The sequence below is a fragment of the Serinus canaria genome, chromosome 5 (genome assembly GCF_022539315.1).
Source record: "Serinus canaria isolate serCan28SL12 chromosome 5, serCan2020, whole genome shotgun sequence".
Classification (NCBI taxonomy): Eukaryota; Metazoa; Chordata; class Aves; order Passeriformes; family Fringillidae; genus Serinus; species Serinus canaria.
Genome location: NC_066319.1, coordinates 54,397,450 through 54,418,308, shown reverse-complemented (window position 1 = coordinate 54,418,308; position 20,859 = coordinate 54,397,450). Strand labels below are relative to the sequence as shown.

At 36.9% G+C, this 20,859-nt stretch overlaps 1 protein-coding gene across 1 annotated transcript in view; it reads left to right on the top strand.

The window, feature by feature from the left end:
- NUDT14 (nudix hydrolase 14) overlaps positions 1–20,859 on the top strand; it is a 60,880-nt gene that overhangs the window by 8,666 nt on the left and 31,355 nt on the right. The window contains exon 2 of the mRNA XM_009101686.4: positions 20,607–20,650. Within this exon, the coding sequence (XP_009099934.3) occupies positions 20,607–20,650 (44 nt within the window). The remainder of the gene's footprint in view (positions 1–20,606; positions 20,651–20,859) is intronic.

Below are 20,859 nucleotides of genomic sequence, written 5' to 3'. Positions count from 1 at the left end.
TATTCTCTGCAATTAGAACATAGATTTAAGAAAAGGAACTAAGGAATCTAGGCATGTCTGCTTCTGACTCTGCCATATGCTTTGAATTCAACTCTGAAAATTTGTACAAGTTATTTTTGTGTAAGACATTTATTAATTACTGAAGGGGAAATGAAGAGCATTAGTTAATAAGAGCAGTAGTTGAAAAGAACACTAGTACTTGTTTTTGTTTCAGTGAAATTATGTCGTGTTAGTCTTGATTTCTTTATCCAGCATGCTTTGACAAGTGAACGTAAGCTTTGAAGTAAATGCATGAAAAGTAGTTGACAGCGACAAAACTTCGTATTTTTAGGTCAGTCATACTATGATTTAACACACTTGTGACAGCAAATGTCACATAATGGAAAGAATAAGGCCTTGTTGAGCACCTTTTGTAGCTGAAATGTGGCTGCGCTTACATAAACGATCAGTAAAATCTCATTTAATGCCATCAGACTACTTGGGTTACTGCACAGTAACTGTGAAGTTAAGGCTGAGTGTAGGAGGCGGTACAGAAGTTGTAGTGAGTTTAAGCTGTACTTCTCAAGTTTTGATATGCTGCTCACTGAGGGCCATTGGAATACTTGTAGTTCATCCATATGAGGCAGCTAAGAAAAGCAGATCAGTTATTAGCAGGCTTAATGTGCTACAGCTTCCCTGGAAGATATTTCCAGATCTGAGATGAAGAAGTTGAAAACCATCAGCTCTGGCAATACCACTCCAGTAGCCTCATGTGCAAGGACTTGTCTGCACAGGACTTTCCTGATTAACTCCATGTCTCATTCTACAACAAAGAGTCTGGTTCTGTTTACGTTAAACCATTTTCAAAGTACGATTGCACTTTGAATTCATACCCTACCTTAATCCATGCTAACTTTCCAGTGCATGCCCTAAGGGAGCAGTAAACTAAACTGGATGACTGTGTCCACACAGGGGTTTAATGGAGTTTAAGTAGCAGAATTCAAGTTCATCAAGGTACTTACTTGAGATTCATTTTCTAGATGTCCTGGTATAGACAAGCCCTAAGAATAAAAGTGGTTTAGTTCTAAGTGAAGGAACCATGTTATATAATTCATCACTGAAGTTTTATTATACTTTTGTGTGTGAAATACAGCTACTGTAGGGTATAGATTTTTTGTCCTGTTTGGTACCATATCTTTTGTAGTAATTGCATTTATATCTGAGAAATAAAATAGTGCTCATGTTCTTCTAACAACTGAATGCTGTATTTGTTTTTCAGTTTGGATCAAAATTCATGTGTTTGCTTAACTAGCAGAAACTTTTCCTCATACAGAAAATCTGTCATCTGAATCACAATCTCAGCTATGACATTATGTGTATTTGATATGTTTTAAAGCAGATGAACACTGTAAAATTTTAAGTGTTTATAGCGAATCTGAATATTGTGGGAATTAGATTTTCTGTAAATGGCAGTATTCTTTAAAATGTCAGGGTTTGATGTTCTATAGGGTATTAAACTATCCTACTCTATTTCTGAAAACGAGTGTTTTAAATAATTTTATCTCAACTGCTGCAGTATTTAAAATACATTTGTATTTTCAGCTGTAACTCATAAAAGGTCAGCTCCCATGCTTTGAAAACGCTATACAACTTGATACTGCATAAATGAGCATGTTTTACACAGCAGGCATATAATGTTATCTGCCCCTCCGACTTGCACTCAGATTAATTATTCTTCATAATTTTTAACCCAAGTCAAAGACCTTAGCTTTCTGGTAGTGTCCTTCAGGCATTGATCAAAATCTTGTTAATATAGCAACACTAAAGTTTACTGAAGTTTAAACAAAGTAAAGCTCCGTTTTTCTTAGTGGTCAGCTCATGTCACACTAAAGCCCTGATCACTGATCAAAACAGCATTAATTATTTGTTTCACGTTGAGGTTGCTGTGTCAAAATCCTTTAAATACCTCTTGGAGCAGAGAGGGAATCTTACAGCCTGTGACAGAGCAGCTGGTGTGGACATGGGCTGATGCCCCAGTTGACAGGTTGTTGGATTAGAAAGAATATCAAAGGCAGTGAGTAAGATTAGGGATAAGTGAACATCTGACAGCAGTTTGCAGCAGGGGAGAACAGATGATAAACAATGGGAGCGGGGTGCGTGGGGGGGTGAGAGGTGAGAAGGCCATGGGAAAAGTGTGGCGGCAATCACTAAAGCTCCAGGTTGCTGAGCCTCATGAATAGAACAGGAAATGGGATTTGCTGGGACAGATGTGCTGAGTGGTGATGAATACATTATAGGGAAATGAGGCTAAACTCCTGAAGGTGAGAGATGTTCTTTCTCTTGAAATAGAAAATATGGGAAAAGAAAAGTTTACCATTCTGGAGAAGTAAACATTCTTGAAAATTTATATGGAAAAAAGTAATGCTAATGGTAATTTTAAATAAATTATTATTCTGCAAGAGCGTTCATGATAAACTCTAAGTCGTGTACTTCCAGCATAACAATTTTACAGTGCTATTACATATATAGGATTGTAATTGTTTGTTTTAGTATTGAGACTGCACAAATGGTGGAATAGTTTGAATGATGGAACAGCCTGGAATGGAGGCTCTGACTGGATAATGCTTAGAAGCATATTCTGTATCTGGCATGTATTACATAGCACTCACATAACATATGTTTGATCCTGCCACTGTTAAGAGACTTGTACTGAGTGATCTTGTGAGGTCCTTCCAGCCTTAACATTTTTTCAATTCTGTAAAGTGATTGAATGCTTGTAGAATATCATACATAACTCCTCCTCTTCCTTAGGGTATTGTTTCTTTACTTCTTGGACTTCCTTAGTTTATATTCTTGATGGATCCTTTTCCAATATTTATGATATAGTTATGTCAGAAAGCAAACAGAAACTTTTTGCATGTTCTCTTATAGGGTTGTACATTAGTTTTCTGACTTAGAATTTCTTATGAGATTTTTCTTTCAAATTTCTCTAAAGAAAAACTTATTTAAAAACATCTCACACAAACATTTTAATAGTGTATTACTTTAGCTGAAGGGAGGACAAGCAGAAAGTATAATTATTGATGTTCTGAGAAAGTACCAATAAGATTTTTTCACAAGACATCTAGAAATTTATTCCACAATGTATTCTCACAGTTTGAGTTACAAATTCAAGCTTGGTAAAGCTTGTAGAAACACAAACTGAGAGAGTCACCAACTGGCAAATACAAAGCTCAGTGTTACAAGGACAAGAGGTGACTTAGCTGTAATGGGAATGCCCACCATCTGTCCTTCCTGACCTCAAATCCCTCATATGTGCTGCCCCTGTCCTCTACATGAGGCTGGCCTCCTTCAGTCCCTGTTTGCTCCAGCCATGTGTCCTGTAACTGTAGCTCTCATTTGTAAAAAAACAAGGGATTGTAAACAGAATCTGGGATTGATGTGTCCCATAGCCCTGCTTCATGGAATTAGCTATTCACATTTGAGAAGTTCCATGTTCCATTGACTGCAGTGATATCACTTGAACACAGCAACTGAAGAGTTGGTAGAGCTTTGGAGTTACAGATGTCCCATAAAATTAGCAGTCAATGAAATTTGTCCTTCAGCCACTCATAATCAAAGAATAAAATTATGGTGAGCACAGCAAAACAGAGATGAAAAAAATCCACTCTACTGATTCTAATTAGCATAATTACTGTCCTAATAGGTCTGTTTTCCATAAAACTGGGATTTCTGTATTTGCATGAAACTATAACCAAATAATTTACCATTTGTTACAGGCAATTCCCATTTTAAATATAATTTATAGTCATCTTGCATAGTTCTTTACTTTATATTCCAGTACTGAAACAGTTATAGGGTCACTGTCATGCAAGTTTCAGAAATAGTGCAGTAACACATAGAACTGTAGATAAATCACTAATCAGTTGATCACTAATTCAATCAATTTACTGAATGCCAGTAGTATTTAAGTAATAGGTACATGTCTCACAGTAGTGCACTCTCTTAGAATGGATGACATATTAGAAGGTGTTCACAAGTTACTTGAATCTTTCTGTGCATTACATTTTCCCAGTGGGAAGATGATAAGAGGACTGCCTTTGTGGGAATCAGATTTCAGTTGAGTCTATCAAAATTGAGAGGTAAAAGTGAAATTAAGGAAAGAGCAGAATCTGGAGCTAGTTGCATCTGTCATTTCGAACTGATTTTTGGGAGGGGGTTGGGAGGAAGGAGAGGATGAAAAGCCGTGAGGATCTTTGTGAGGAGGGTCTGTGAGAAAGTCTTAGGAGAAAAATCTAAAGATTGTTCCTAAGCCTTGGCTTCTGTTAGCCCCCTGCTGCTGTTCTTCATCAAGTTGTTTTAATGGCTTTCAAAGCAAGTGAGTGGAAAATGGTTTCTCTGGAACTTTAAGGAGTCTGAGCTGAAAACTGTCATTGCTTTATAAGTAAAACACATCAAAGATTGATGGAAGAATTGCTTGTTAAACACATTGTAGATTTAATTAAAAAAATGGCTGATATCATAAAAGAGACATCAGATCATCATAACTACCTAAAGGTGAAAGTTTAATGGCTTGTCATCTGCTCAGGAACCTGTGTTAAGTATCTCTTTCATAGCTTTTGTGACCCTCTGTATATCTGCAAGATGTTTTATTTTTTCCATGAGTGTTGCGGTTTTTTTCATCATGTATAGATGGAAAAGTACCAAAGCATAAAAATATGTAGGTGGTCGTTACTGTGCTTTTTAATTTTCTGTCTGTCTTAAGGGATGCCTTTTTCTGGTATTTTTAATTAACTAGTGCTTCAAATTCTTATCTAGTTCTGAAATAGTTGTTTTTCTTTGTGTTGTAGTGCATAACATTTGTTCTGTGTGTTCAGTGTGTGCAAAGTGCATTTGTATATCATCTAGTAATTGCATGTTTCTTCTGGAACCTGATCTCTTATTTTCCTCTCCTCTCCTCACTGACAATTCTCTCCACAGTCCTCCTAATAAGGAAATAGTGTATTTTTTACTGTTGTGTTGTAGATCTGATATGAAAAAGTGAAGAAAAAAAAGTGTACATTGAAAACAGCATTTCCACTGAGACTATAAGCCTCATTTTTTTAAACCAAATGCTTTTTCTGATCTCATGCTGCATATGATCAAGGTGCACTTTTAGTAAGCAAATACAAACAATTCTTTTTAAAGACTAGAATGATTCCTCAGCAAGCTGATAAAGTACAATATCCATCTTCAGATTTCAGAAATATCCAGTGTTGTAATTCCAGTTTTAATTCACAAGTTCCTTCTGGAGTAAAACAGCTACATTATGCACAATTCTGACTCCGGATCTGATTCTATGAGATGCAGAAAATTGTTTTTCCCAAGAGCCTAATATGAGATGACTGCAATTACTGGATTTTCTGCAAATGATAAGGTTTAGAAATGGTATGTTACACCCAGAAGCATGACATTATTTGAATGAAATCTGTAAGATTTTTATGATGTACGAGATCATTTAAATAGGGAGTAAGAATACTGACTATCCAATCAGCTACATAGAATTTAGTCACTTGATATTACTGTTTTAAGGTTTCTTTTCAATGGTATTTGTCATTTTAGATGATGTTTTAATTAGCTGTAATGGTTATTTGTGAACTTAGAATGGATTTTAGACAATAAGTGCGTCTGCCCAGATATTAAGATCCTTGTAATGAATTTTTGTAACTTTGTGAAATTACAACCTTGCTGAATAAAATGATATTTTATCTCTTCTCATTGATGAGGCCAGGCCATCCCTTACATTGTTTCTATTCAGTCCTAGTTTAAGGAAATTCAAAAGCAATTTGAGTAACTTTTTTTTACTTAGTAGGTAAGCTGATTGGAGTACCAGCAGTTTAGTGGTTTTTAAGCAGAAATTATATATTCTGACAAACTGAGCTGGAAGTCAATATGGGGAAAAAATAGGGGCAAACAGTACATTAATGTATTGACAATAACATTATAAATAGTAATAAAAAAAATTTAGGCTATGACGGTATATAGCTCTTGTATATATTCTTATCCAGAACTGCTGAAATAAACTATCACTGTTGACTTTGTTTAGTTTCATTTTGGCTTCATTTTGGTTATCATTATGCCACTTAAACTTGTTGAGCTTCTGAAGCAGCAGGATTAGAAGAAAAATTGGCTTTCAAAAATCAAATCTTTTGGCAAATCTGCTGTAGAATTTAGTATGTGTTTCTGCACTTAGCACTCTGCTTTCAGCATTGCACCATTTCTGACACTTGAAAATATTGGACATAGGCAATTTCTGGCTTACTCTGCAAAGCTGTGTTGCTCTTCAGAGTGACATTTCCATAGCACTGCAGTTTGTACAGCCTAAAATTTTATCTGTAACTCATTTGATTTGTACTGTTCAGATAAATTAAAAAACAGTATGAGATTATTTCATGTTGTGATAGGACATGGAGAATGGTCTTAAAGAGAAAGAAGGTAGATTTAGATTTTTTTATTAGGTGGAAACTCTTGGCTGTGAGAGTGGTGAGGCACTGGCACAGGTTGCCCAGGGAAGTTGTGGGTCAATGCCCCAACCCTACAATGTTCAAGGCTAGATTGGATGGTGCTTTCAGCAACCTGGTCTGGTGTAAGGTGTCCCAGCCCAGCAGAGGGTCTGGAAATTGATAATCGTGAAGGTCTCTTCCAGCCTAAATCATTCTGTGAATATTGGCCTCCTATTCATGAAACCAATCAGTAATTATTAGTATGGAAATTACTGCTATAGTATTTTACAGGATAGTTCCACCAAATCTGAAACACTAATGTCTCCTTTATTGTTTCTGTAAACCACCCTTATTTCTTGACAAGGAGAGGTGGTTGGCCTGTCAGTCTGGAGAACCCTGTTTCTTTTTATCTCCTTACTTTCTCTTTGATCTGTCTAGGAGTTTAAACCTCTTAGCAGAAATCTGACAGGTCTCATGGGAACATTTGAGCCTCCGTAGAGCATTATGGGACACTCCATAGAGAAAGATTAATTTGTTAAAGTAATAATATGAATGTTAAGATTTAAGTGTAAGAATTATGTTGGGGGGTGGGAGAGTAGAGATTTAATCACACCCAGGGGCTGAAAAAAGTCAGGGAAACTATTTCATTAAACGGAAAAAATGTCAGGATATTTGCTTTTGAAGTATTTCTGAAAAAACCTAGATGCATGCCAGTTGGTATTGTGTTTTCCCTCCCCTCTGTCTGTACACTGTTCTGCAGCCCATAGGATAGAGCAGTGTCAGGCCTTCCACTCCTGCACCAAGTGGGATGATAAACCACACCCAACAGTTGTGCCTTGGGGAGAGGATGAAAGGAAGAAGAAACAACTTTCTGCAGTGGTATGTTATGTGTACATTTTAGTGAGAAAAGTGTGTCATGCTCTTGGAAGGGAAGGTGTGGAATAGCCTGTAGTAGTTGGGAATGTTGGATCTTCATTCTCAGACCAGCCCTGCTGACCCTATGGGATGAACTTGTGACCTTTGTTCTTTGTCTATGATTTAGTCTCCTCTATATGCTGAGTTTGTGTCATTGCATGCTCAGAATGAAGTCTTAGGGCTTAAAGTCTCTTGGTATTCTACTGAAGGAGCCAACAAAAGAGGCCAAGAAACAGTTTTATCATGCTCACAGTATTCAGTACTGCTCAGGAGACATGCTCAAAATCCTGGGACTGTGTCTATGAACATATTTAGAGGAAGTGGTAGCCTTGAGTTCCTGTGAGATTTGGTGCATAGGATGCATCTTCCCCTGCTCTTACTTCGCCATGGAGACACAGCAGTGCTGCTCCTGGCTTTCTTCTCAACTTTGTTGAGACTCAGGATGACCCAAGTGCTGCCTACTAACCTTGGTCAAGCTTCTTCATGCTGGATCTTTGTTGGCAGGTACCAGCCTGGTGTGTAAGACGAGGTGTACAGTTCATTGAGCTGTATTTTCTGCATTGATTTGAATGCTGCATCAGATGTATTTTGTCCTTTGTAAATTATATATATAAATGAATAGATTTGTGAAACATTTTTAAATCATACTCATGTGATCTATGATATTGCTTATCAGGTGCATTAGGAAAACGAAGTAACTTGGCAGTTATGCATGATGGATTATTTTCTGTGGTATTTGGAGGGTTTTTTAATCCAATTTTAATGATACAACAGTCTACAGACAGGATTTTTCTTATCAGTATTTTGCTTCAGGTGACACAGTCAGTATTTTTTTTTTTTTTAATTAGAGCAGCATTCATCAACTGCATTGGTTTTGAATGCAGATTTATTATCTGTTTAAATGTGGAGTGGCCCAGTGTTGTGGTAGAAGAGGGATAGTTTTATTTTCCTGCTGGCTCTTTGTCAGCCAGAAAAGATTTTAATCAGATCCTATGTAAGTTGCCATGAATTGTCAGAATGACTAAAGAGGTAATGAGAAATATTAGACAATTGATGGTGGTGATTAGCTTTTGGCTGAAGTACCAGTGGCAAGTTAAACTGTGGTTTTATGGTGTTGTCAGTGTTGTTTTCCTGAATGACATAGCAAAGTTAATGATGAAAGGACAGTTTCTTTCCTTCCTCTCTTGGATGAGGGTCATGACCTAGGGTAGCAAAGATGAAGAAATTATGCTTGTAGGCGTAGTGGTTGCCTTGGGACTGATGATTTTAAGATTCATTTACTCCTTCTACCTACTATACTTGTGTTTGCTTTTCTCCCTGCTGTGCCTGCAGGGATGAGGTGAAAGCCCTAAATCCCAGCAAAACCAGGGGGGTGAATCTCTCTCTGAGTCAGGGATCCTACGTGAGGCTGTGCTGTACCAGTAACTGACCAGGGAATCATGAGCTGTGGGAATGTGATGTGGACCAGAGCAGTGTTTGCCCTGTGTGCAGCATTTGGAGAATCCTCTTCCTAAGGGGTTGAAAGGTTATTTTGACTGATGAGTGCACAGGATGAGTACAGGAAGGAGCTCAAGAATATTCAGTGAGAATTCTCATCCACTGCGGGGTCTCGAACTTGCAATGGGTACTTAATATTGAATTTCACTCTGTCTTGAAACAGCTACTACAGACAGACATGATTGATCTAGGTATGTTATGATGAGTGCAGAATTATTGCCCCTGACTGTCATTAAATATCACTAGTCTGAAATTTCAGTCAGGCCCTTTATCTTGGTAACTCGTCAAAAGGAGCAGCTGCCAGTGAACAAGAAAAGATGAAAACAGGTTTCCTGGAAATGTTTTTAATTCTTTTGGTCTCTCTAAAAAACAAAAAAAACACCCCAAAAAACCAAAAACAAAAAACAAAAAAAAAAAAAAAAAAACACAAAAAACCAAAAAAACAAAAAAACCAAAAATTAAAATTAAACAAAATTTATTTTTCTCATGTGAATCTCAGTAAAATTTAGAAGTTTGGAAAATGTTGTCTTCATTAAGACAACATATTGTCTTTATTTAACTGTTGGAATTTAAATGCCATTTTCCAAGGGAATTTTCAGGAATTGGTCTTGCTTAATTTCACTAATGCTCTATCAGGTAGTAGAGCAGAAATAATTTCTGTAATCCTCGACAAATATTGCAGTCTAAGTCCCACCACAGAAATTACATTATTCAATAAAGATGTTTAGATGCAACTGGGGGGTTCTGGCATTTGGCTGAAATTGGAGTGGTCCACAGTAAAGTCTAAATTAAATTCTTCCATTTTTCTAGTGAGGGTCTTAAAGGTGAAGGTTATTGAATGCTAAAAAGTGCTTTTGTAAATCTCATCTTTTAATGAGAGCTGTTAATGAATTATTATAAATTTGAAGTAGGGCTGTGAGCCCACATCGGTGTTCCCCTGATTAATTTATTACTGAACTACAAAGACCATGCTTGTTTGTTTGTTTCCAACTGCAACAATATTTAATACTTTATACAAATAAGGAAAACTCCAGAAAAAGTACTGAGGCACAGAACACCCAGGAGTTCTCAGCAGCCTTTGGCTGAGGTATTTCCCTGGCTTTTATTCTCTGAGCTGGAGCCAGCAGATGTGCATCCTGGACCTTTGTTTCTCAGCCCCTATTGTAGTTATTGCAAATTGAGTGAGATTTTTTTCTTAATATCAGAAAAAATATTGGTAAAAGATTAGAGAAAAGGCCTTTGGTGGGGAGGTTTTCAGCAAGTATGGGTACAAGTGTGAGATGTATAATACATCTGTTTGAAAGTACAGCACTTGCTTACAATAAAGTATTTTGCTGTCACATCAGCTGAATGCAGTTTCCAAACTACATTATCTCTGTTAAAACTTCTTTTGTTATTAGGAATATTTTTCTTATCTCCATCCAGTCAAAGTTAAAAGTTTTATGTTTTCCTGTAATGTTCTAGAAAAAATAGTGTGAGTAATTTTGGAAATATGGAAGGCGTATGTTCCTTTTATCCCTGCAAAATAAGAAAGTGTGTTACAAACTTCAAAGGGAAAACACAGTTTAGAGAAAATGGCAAAATACATGCAGCAAAATTCAATAATATAAAAGGAATTTATGTAAAAGAACAGTTGAATATTCACTTTAAATTTTATCAGTTGTATACAATGAGAAAGGAATCTGAAGACTCTACCTGTTAGCAATTGGTTCCTTTGTACAGAATTGGATTTAACTTAATACTAGGAAATCCCCATCTGTATCTCAACTTATAACCTTAAATTATATGCTGACTTGGCAGTAAAATGATGTGAGAAAAGTCATAAATTTGACCTTTGTGCATATTGTGTTTCTCAATGTCCTTATTCTTTGTAGTATAGATTTCAGTGCACTGCTGTAGATTTGCCTTGGAATAAAGTGTGTTTGATCTGTACATGCAATTGTTCCTGATAATTATGTATATTCAAAACAGAAAAACAAGGAGAGAAAGGAGATTTTATTGTATTTAATGTACTTACATATGCTTAATTCTCATGTTTTATAAATTTCATTCAAAGGTAAGCGATCTTAATGATAGCTGAATGCCAAGGTAAACTGCAACAACTCCATTGTTGAAAAGTACACACAAAAAAACAAACTGTGACCTGAAAAGTAAACTTCCAGAGGATTATAGGAGAAAGTTTACTTACACATCAGGTATCTTAGTTGTAATTGTTCCGGCAGTTGATGTACATAAAATGAACAAAGTGGCTTGGCCCAGTATTGCATTAACAGTTGAATAAATTAATGCATTCTCCATTGTTTACTTTACCTCCCAAAGTGTGAAAAAATTGCACCTTTGAACAGTAAACTCTATTGCTATAACCATCTGTTTGCAGTTTCATTACACACTCCTACCAGAATAACCTTCTCTTTGAAGAGAAAATTGATATGGGTTGTAAAAATTACGGTCTCTGACCTTAGGTTTTATGTCCCTTGAGGTATCCCTGGTGTGGTCTCCACTGGTAGATGTTAAGGTTACTTCAAGAAGTACCTTTATGTCTTCCAGCTAATTTCAGATAAGAAGCCCATGCATCAAAGAGATGGCTGTCACACAGAGCTGAGCACTCCAGTCTCTTGTTCAAGCCTTAAAATGAGCTGAGACCCCAGCAACTTTGTCCTGCCCTGCCCAGAACTGCTGGACATCTGGCATGATGTCCTTTAGTGTAAAGGATGTTTTGTCTGCATGGACTTCACCAGCTCAGTCTTACTTCTGGAACTGTTCATATTGTCAATTAAAGCCAATTAGCAGCACTAGTATTTAGCTTCAGGTAGAATGTTCACTTTTAATTCTGTTAAAATGTCATCAGTTTGTGTAATTTTGGGTGCATACTCTACAAGGGCACTAAACTGAGTCAGTTCCAACTGAAATATTTGAATAGGGAAGTTAAAAACTGAAAAATGCCATTATTTGTAATCATGATGCTTTTAAAATAAACACTCTGGATAGTTTAGTAATGAAATATTACAAGCTTTGTTTAAAAAGCAAACACTCCCCCCCTTCCTCTTGAGCTTAAACAGTGGCTTGTTTAAAAAACCCAGTAAAATTCCATAACACTTAAACTCTTTTGAAGTAGTTTTTCAACATCAGAAAGTAATTCTGCAAATTGCTTTTGAAGATGAGGCTTCATTTACTCCAGCGTGTGCAGTCTGATGGAGTGGATTAGTGGGTGTGGACTGAAATGGTAATTTAGGCTTTTTTTGTGTGCATGTGTCTCTCGGTAGAACACTCCCTATCACACACATCTCTGTCCTGCAGTAGTTGTGAGAGGACCAAGGCTGTTCTGTTTAATAGCCATTGCTGAAGTCTCTGTGATGGCACAGTCTCTGTGATGGCACTGCATTCATGTTGACTAATAATTTTTCATTATTAGTTTTTTCACTTTCATTCTACTAAATAATTTTTTCATCTTTTTTTTTTCTAGAGCAAAAAAAAATCTTTTTGATTAGGTGAGTTCCCAGAACCAGCCCTCACAAATATCAGTGGTGGGGTAAGAGTAGAGTAAAGATGTGCAGGTGGGGTAGGAAAAGGGGCAGCCTGGTTTTTACACTGTTTTGGGACTGCACCCCAGGACAGAGTGACTTCAACTTTGCATTTGAATTAGTAGTTATGTAATAAGAGAGCCCAGCATACAACAGTTCCCTAACACTGATGTGTACATTCTAAAGGAAAAAAAGGTCACTCAATTAATGCAAATTGAAATCATTTTATTGATTATAATATTTTTGTAACTCAGTTCATGGTTTTATGCTAGCTGGAAGTGCTTCCTTCCATTTTGAAAGATAATGTAGAACTTTCTATGAAGTCTGTAATTATATAAAAAGAAGACAGCATTTTCCCTGCTTGCTACAAATCAAACCTTTCAAGTAGACAGAAAAATGATGATAAGTCATTATTTCAAACAGATTTCAGATGCAAAGTAGTCTATTCAAGACCGGGCTTTTCTTTTAGATGAAAAAGTTGAATATTAAGTGTCCTTGAATTTTTGACTGTTCATTTGCACTTTTTTTTTTTTTAATGGATGAAGATTTTTAGATACAGCATGGCAGTTCTTTAGCTTCTGTGTACAAAAATCCACCCCACTGACTCATTAATCCAATAAAAATATTCAACAGGAAGCAATAAAGCTTTTAAAGTGTATTGAATAGGTATTGAATAGGTATTTTATTGTCATCAGAAGTCCAAACTTGCTTTAGCTGTCTCACTTTGGTTTCTGTTCTTCATACAGATTTCACAGCATTGTGATGACTACCAATGATTTATTTCTTTAAAAAAATTCCAAACTTTGTCTTTTGAGGATGTTTTTTTTTTCTTTTTATTCACATAGTTTTTGTATGTGGCATATGCTGAGAATACTATGAAAAATGTTCAGACAATGCAAGGTAATTGGGTGACTAATTGTCTCTGATAGTGAAGTGAAAAGAATAAAGTCCCTGAGTTTGTCCTGGAAGTGCAGTTTCTGCAGGCCCATCATTGTGGGCACTGAAAACAATTTGTATTGATTCTATAGAACAGAGAGTTCCAGCATTAATAATTGAGCTCACAAGAAATTGTTTACATTAGGTTATCAATGCTCATATGTTGCCACTGAAAACCATTGTTGATGTGACATCAGGTTCCATTAGGCTGAAAAAGAAACATAACAAGGAAGCCTCAACTGGTAGCAGCACTTCTTCAGTAGTGAGAGGAGAAAGGAAGGGAAAGGTTCATTTGCAGAGGGATGAGGACATAACTTTTATGGCTTTACCATAGGGGAAATCCACTCTGTTTAACCCAGGGTCTGGGACTTGAGAAGCAGCAGCTAACACAAATCTTTCCTGTTGCAGAACTATATCTTTTATAAACCAAGAAGTTCTGAATTACTGAGTTGCTTTTATTGCAAATTTATCTCTTGACAGCTTTTAAAAAAAGGTTATAAAAAGGTGAATATGTCTGAAAAGCATTAAGCTGAGACACTTAAGGAAATAAAGGTGGCAGGAGGTAGCACAAGCTGGCTGTGTTGGTGCAGATTTTTGTCTTCATGAGTCAGTGACTTGACTGCTCATGTGGATTAACCTGACAAAGGCCCATCTAATAAAATGAGAAGTTTAGTGTTGTCTTGCTATGAAGATCTGGGCAACAAGTAGACACCACAGGAGAATGCACAGTGATTTTCCAGATAGAGGCATTGCTTTGCACATTGGTACTAAACTGTGTGATTACATTTGTAGAAGATTGGTTGAATGTGAAAAAAAGTCTATTAGAAAAACAAAACCCTCAAAGATTTAAAAAAAATTTTTGAAAGCAGAAGAAAAGCAAAAAATTGATTATTTCTCTAGAGAGTTTTACTGCTTTGGTCCACGTAAATCATTAAACAGGGACCTCACTCTTACTTGACTTTGCTGATTCTGGTTTAAGACCGTTATTTGCCAATTAATTCTCTTATCTGTTTTTCTACACCTATAGTATAATTATTTTATTACATGAAGAATGCTCATTATCCCTTTGTATTAAGGACATTAACTACTTTTGTGTCTTAGGAGTGTGGAAACAGAGTAAATGGAGCAATGAGGACAGAGTTATTTTTATGTTATATTTGCTTCAACTTCTCCAGTTGTATTTTTTCACAAATATGGAACATTTACTTCTTGGGTGACTGCTTTAAACCCAATCCAAATGGTGGAGACTGGGGGATCATGACTGTTGTTTGTCATTTTAACCCTCATAACTAGTGCATGTAGCTTATCTAAATCATAATGTATTTGTCTAAACTGCCTCTGTTTGTTTACATCAACTTTTGTCTGGGCTCTAACTGAATTGTAAGATCATTGAACAGGAACTGTTCCCACTATATGTGTTTAGTGCCTTTCACAATGGGTCGCCAAACCTCATGTTGTCTCTCCTGTAATGTAAACAGAAAGAAGTTAATCATTGTCATGGACAGATTTCTTTCTCTTTTAGTGGTATATGTGATGTTAATTTGCTTATTTTGAACATATTTTGGACATATGTCTCCTGCATTTTCAGTGATATTCCTGCGTGGTCTGTTACCTTTCTCTTCAAAAATACACAATACAAGGTTCAAAACCTTTTTACTGAGGTGGTTTTGGTGTAACTTTACATGTCTTGGCCACTTAGACTTTCTCTGCCCAAGCAGAAGTGGATAAATGTGAGAGATGACATAAGGCAGTGCCTTTAATTTGGTCACTTTTAAAATTTTTAGATACTTGTATAAGGCAAATAATATAGGAGAGACTTTAAGAAGGTTTTGGGTGAAGAATATTTCTCCTTCACTTCTGTGTTGTCTGTCCAGAGCTTATTTCAAGGAGTCATTAAATAAGTGACAATCAAAGTTTTATTGAATAAAACTCCCAACAGAGTAACTACAGGAAATCTCTTACTGTAAACCTGTGTGTGGAGGATTTATTTTATACACCCTTGTGTGATGTTGTGAAAAAATTATTACACAAAGTTAAAGGAAGCATTAGAGCATTTTTGTGAGTGTTCTTTCACTTGTTACACCAACATGGTTTTGGCTTACTCTTCAGAATAAAACTTCTAACAAAATCTGAAAAGAATAAGCCTTTAATTGCACATGTGTAAAACATACATGTAATGCAGTTTGTCTGCAGCTGTTTTGGAAGCTGTCAGTTAATTCTTTTAAACCTCTCTGTGCAGCTACAGCACTTGAACACTGCTTCATTGAGATGAGGCAGATCGGAGAAGTTCAGCCCAGAAGAATCTCAGCCTTTTTCTCAGGTAGCCAGCTATGACATAGTGCTTCTATATTATGAGAAATAGTGAATAATTTTTTCACATTCACCATCTATGTGTGATTCATGGTTTTTCAGACTTCTGCTGTGTCAGCCCTTAGTGTGGCAGTGTACCAAGGTTACTGTCAGCTGTGTGCCATGGACTACAGCATCCGTGTCCTTTCTCTTCCTCACCTTGAAACTCAGTAGCATTTTATAACTGGAGTACCACAGCTCTAATTAAAAAAAGTACTTATTGAAAGGATCTTATTCTTTGGGAGGATTCTTGGAATGATCCTTGAGGAAAGGCCTACACCTCTCTCTCTAAATTGTGTTTAAGTACTTATTCCTTCCATTTGAAAAAGCTGCAGCTGCAGAGAAATTGTGTGTCTGGAGGACTGTAGACCACAGTAAGAGTGAGGGGATTGGTTTATTTGCGTTGGGGGTGTTTTGAAAGCCCAACAGTTAGTGCCAGTGAATGTTTCTTTCTACATCATTAGCACAGCAAGTCCTTTTTCTCTTCTTTATTGGCCTGCCTGGCTAAGTCTTAGGCGAGTTCCTCTAGCAAGCAAGAGTTATCCTTTAGGCATTCTGGCAGTGATTTGACCTTGCTGTTCAGATATTTCATTGCTTCAGGTGGTGGACAAAAGCAAAGGACAGCAATATCCTTGGCACAGTGATTCTTAAGGCATTTTAGCTAGAGGGCATGTGACAAAGAATGGTATTTTGATAGGCTGCAGACAAGTCCGACTTATCCATTACAGACAGTGTGAAGAGACTACTGCTTGTAATTTTGGCACTGAGCTGGTGCTGGAAGAGTCTAAAGAAAATTATTTCAAGGATGGTAGCAGGACAGAGAATGTGAAGATCAAGGATGGGTGATATAAATAGCTCTGCACAGGTAGCAGTCACATCTGCTAATGCTGTAGCCACTGTCAACACTTGTCTAGCAGAGAGCCCTTGGCCTGGTTGTCCTGCAATCACTTGAACCAGAAGGCAGTGAGTCTCCTTGTGCAGACTGTCAGGCTGGGAGCGAGCTGATGTTAATTCTGATTAAGGTACCAATGCCATTACCAAGTCAGTCTTACAGACAGTATGGTCTTGTGACACATTTTGCACACTCAGGTAGTACTGAAATGGCTATTTGTGCTTGCTTTTTAGAGGTGAGGGAGGACCATGTTTAATTTGGGAGCCTTTTTGAAGCACTGTCTTTTGCCACTCTTTAGTGCCTTTTGCCAGACTTAGAAGAGTGTTCTGGGGAAGCATTGCTGTGTGCTTTCTCTGTTCTTAAATTTTAGAGACAGGTTGCAAGGCAAGATGGACATCTCGTCTGACCTGGTATGGCTTTCTTATGCAATTAGTACTTGGGTAAGTGATCTGTCTTCTGTGTAATGTGAAACGAGGTTGTCTCACATGCTGCCTCTCCTGGAATACAGCTTTATTAATTTACACATACTATATGCACTAGTTGTGTGTTGCAACATCACAGAACCTGATCACTGAGCACAGAACTAGAGTGTGATTACTTTGTGATTAAAGATTTACCAAATTGATTATGTGTTACACAAGGTTGTTGCAGTAGCAGAACTGCTATGCTGAACAGATTAAAACTAATTTAAAATACTTCTGACATATTTATCTTTATAAACATCACAGGACATATTTCCTGTTTGAAGCATTATTTTTTATATCTTTCTCAAATGTCATAAAATAATTCTTTCTCCTTCCTGTCATCAATGCTTAGATCTCCCAGCAATCAGTTATACTCATTTCTCACTGCATTGAGAGATACTGTGATTGTTCCTTATTAGACATTGGAGAGTGGACTACTTGTAATAATGCAATTACCTGTGCTTATTAAAATGAAAAATATTAAGGGTTTGAGAGAGCCTTTGTGTTTCAGAAAGATACTTCTCTTTTTTAGGATTGATGTTGACCACTGATACCTTTAATATTGGAGCTGTCTGTAACTGTGCAGAGCTTTGTCAAAGACCAGGACATACAGAGTGGAACAGTTTAACAAGTAATCATAGCCACTTGGCTTTTAAAAGCATGAATCTTGATCAGTTCAGCAAGTAATACTTTTGTCTCAAAGATAAGATAGAGATACTACATGTAGCTTGATATAGTTGGTCAGAAGCTGGCTGGAATTAATGTTCTGTAAAGTATGTAAAGCAGCATAAGAACCATTGGTAACTGTTTACATGCTATTAATAATTAGCAACCTTCCCACCAGTCTGTTAGGAAAGAACCATGCATTGGGTACAATAGAAACTCAATTCCATTCGGTTGGGTTCAAATTACATTTGACTTCGACAATAGGGCATGAATGGGGCTCATTTGAGTTTCTGCCACTGTAAACAAAGAGATGTTGGAATGTTTCATTTGTTTATTGATTTATTTATTTGGACAGGTGCAACTTGATCATATGAAAAATTTTTTAAATTCAAATATAGACAGAAAATATCTTTGTAAGCATTGTCCAGTCAGAGTATATGATATTAACCAATGTCTTGACTCAAAATAATTTAGCCTGTGGCTGGTTTTGAATTTGTGTCTTAGAATAATCAAATCATGTTCTAGAGAAAGTGCTTTACCTGGGCCTAGAAAATTGAAAATACAGATTTTATTTTCTGATTAATTTATTTTTAGGTACTAAGTTCCTTCTTTTACTTTCTGCTAAAAATTATGTGCTTGTCCGTGAGGTAGGCTCTGTTAATGGTAATAGAGCTCATCCTTGGGAAGAGGTCATTCAGTTCTGATGGATCCCATCTGTATGAGGATGATTCTCTAGGGTGTAATTTTCCTCAGCTATTTGAAACCCTCTCATAAGTGCTCCAAAGCGATCAGGTTCTATAATTTGCAAAATGTTGGCAAGAGGAAAGAGCTAGGAAGATTGTTGGTGGGATTGTATGTTAGAATGCAGTATCACAGGACTAATAGTCTAAATTAATGCAGGGAGAGACTTGATTCAGGCTTTTTTATGGCGTCTCCAGCAGCTGGACGCCCACACTTCTCCAGAGTGGACATTACAGAGAGAGAATTGTTGATGGTAGCACCAACCTATGATTTGGGGCAGGGGAAGGTTGAGACTAGAGAAACAATATGAAGTTACATGCAGAAGACATTACTGTTGGTACAAAGTTTTCCAATTCTTTTGTGTTAAATGGAAAATTGCTTAGCAATCTAACAAATCCCACACATACCTTACTTACAGGTAGAAATAAACCTTCAGAAAGATTGAGCTGACCTTGCACATTTAATACCCTAAATTATTTTACCATAACACAGCCTATGTTGCAGCTGTGTATTGTATCATAGTCCTATCAGAGTTGTTCCTCTGTCTCTCAGCAGGTGGAATGAATTGGATATACACTCCAATTTGGAAGCAATGGCTTTAATATTTCAGTTCACACTAAGAATTTGCTGTCTTTATTTCCCTTTCAACATTACATTGCATTTAAACAATGACAGGGCTTTTCCTGTAATGCACACGTTGTATTCCTGTCAGTGCTAAGAGAAGGTATGTGCACACACCAATGGAAGCATGGATTAGAGTTTCTCTTGAGGTGAACAACTGTTTATAATTAGAGTTGTGGGAATGAAGGAAAACCCAGCTAGCAAGCAAACAGTCCCTCTTCCAAAAAGCTTGGTAAACTCATAAAGCTCAGGGGCTTAATCTCTGAACCAGAGTGCTTGTTATCTAATCCCCACCAGCTGTTGTGTACTTGGTAGCCATGACATCTGTAATAGAGCTGAAGGGCCTGTCTATATTGGTTGGCACCTTTACTCACCAACTGAACTTGATTCTTCTCTCATTGCTCACATTTACCTGCTTTAAATCATTAACCAGTTGCTCAGGGTTTGATCATCCATTTAACCATACTTTAAAATAGAAGTCAAGTGCTGCTTTTCACATTAAACATATTTTACATGTATAGGTCTTCAGCAGGTCTCATTTTTGTGTTGCTTATAAGAAAAAGGTATCAACCACAAGAATTTCCTCTGGTTTCATACGGATTCCTAACACAGACTTAAAATCAACCTGGGAGTGAAATCTTTTGAGTTGTATTTGAGCTGAAAAACACCATCACACTTCCAGTAAACAGAGTAAAGAATTATATGCATCTCCACTAACTGATGTGTATGAATTGCTATAGTATAGCAATAGATAGTATAATATAAAGGTAAGAAAGGTATGTGTGTGTTCATTATAATTGTGAAAGAGCACTTGTTTTCAGGGATCACTGTCAGCTGTGCTGTAATGAATATTGTTCTTTTTAAGCTGGCAGAGGACAGGAATTGGCCCATCTTGAGAAAATCAGCCATTTTATGTCTCTCAGTTCTTGAGTGAGTGCTTGATTTCAAGCCTGCTGGGAGAGAGTTCCCTCAGCACCACCAGCAGTGTAGAGGAACAGCTGCTATGCAGAGTAGAGTGTGACCCCTTCATTAGGTGTGGACAAAACTCCTTTTCTGGTCCTTGTAAGGGACCAAAGGGTCCTTGTAAGGGGTTAGAGGGAAGGAGTCTTGTTCCTGGATCCCACATGGATTTAGTTAGGAGGTAAGGGCTGAGCTGTTCTCCAGGTTAAGAGCATTTCTGGACATGGAAGAACATACCTGTGGGTTGTTTTACTGGTTATAACAGAGCTGTTTATGGCTTCCTGGCACCAGGGATGCTTAGACTGGGCAGCTGAAGCTGATACTGTGGCCAAAACTGGGCCTGAAGGCTGCAATAAATGTCTGCTAGCTGTCATCATATTATTGTGGGTCTAAGATTTTGAACTGTCCTACGACAGCTCTAGTGTCTGTAAAACTAACTGTCAAAATTCAGAATACTGGCCTCATAAATAAAACTAACTGTACTAAGTTTTCAAAGAAATGCCTCTCAAGTTTTGTTAAATTTCATGATAGTAATTTTTTAGTTGGAGTTAATTTGATTGATTTTTAATTTTTTTCCCTCCAGAATGGCACTAAGAAGTTCTGGGATTTTATGAGGACACATGACAGGTAACAATGGCATCACATTATTTCCCATTGTCTTCCTGTTGTATTTCATACTGTATTCTTTTTCATTGGTCAAGTGTTGTTGATGTTTTCTTTTCTCCAATTTCCTCTTCAATTCTCACTTCTTGTATAATACTTGCCAGTGGTTCTCTACTGTTTAAGATAGAATTAGCAGAAATTTTAAAATCTCCTTGTGGTTTATTATGTATTCA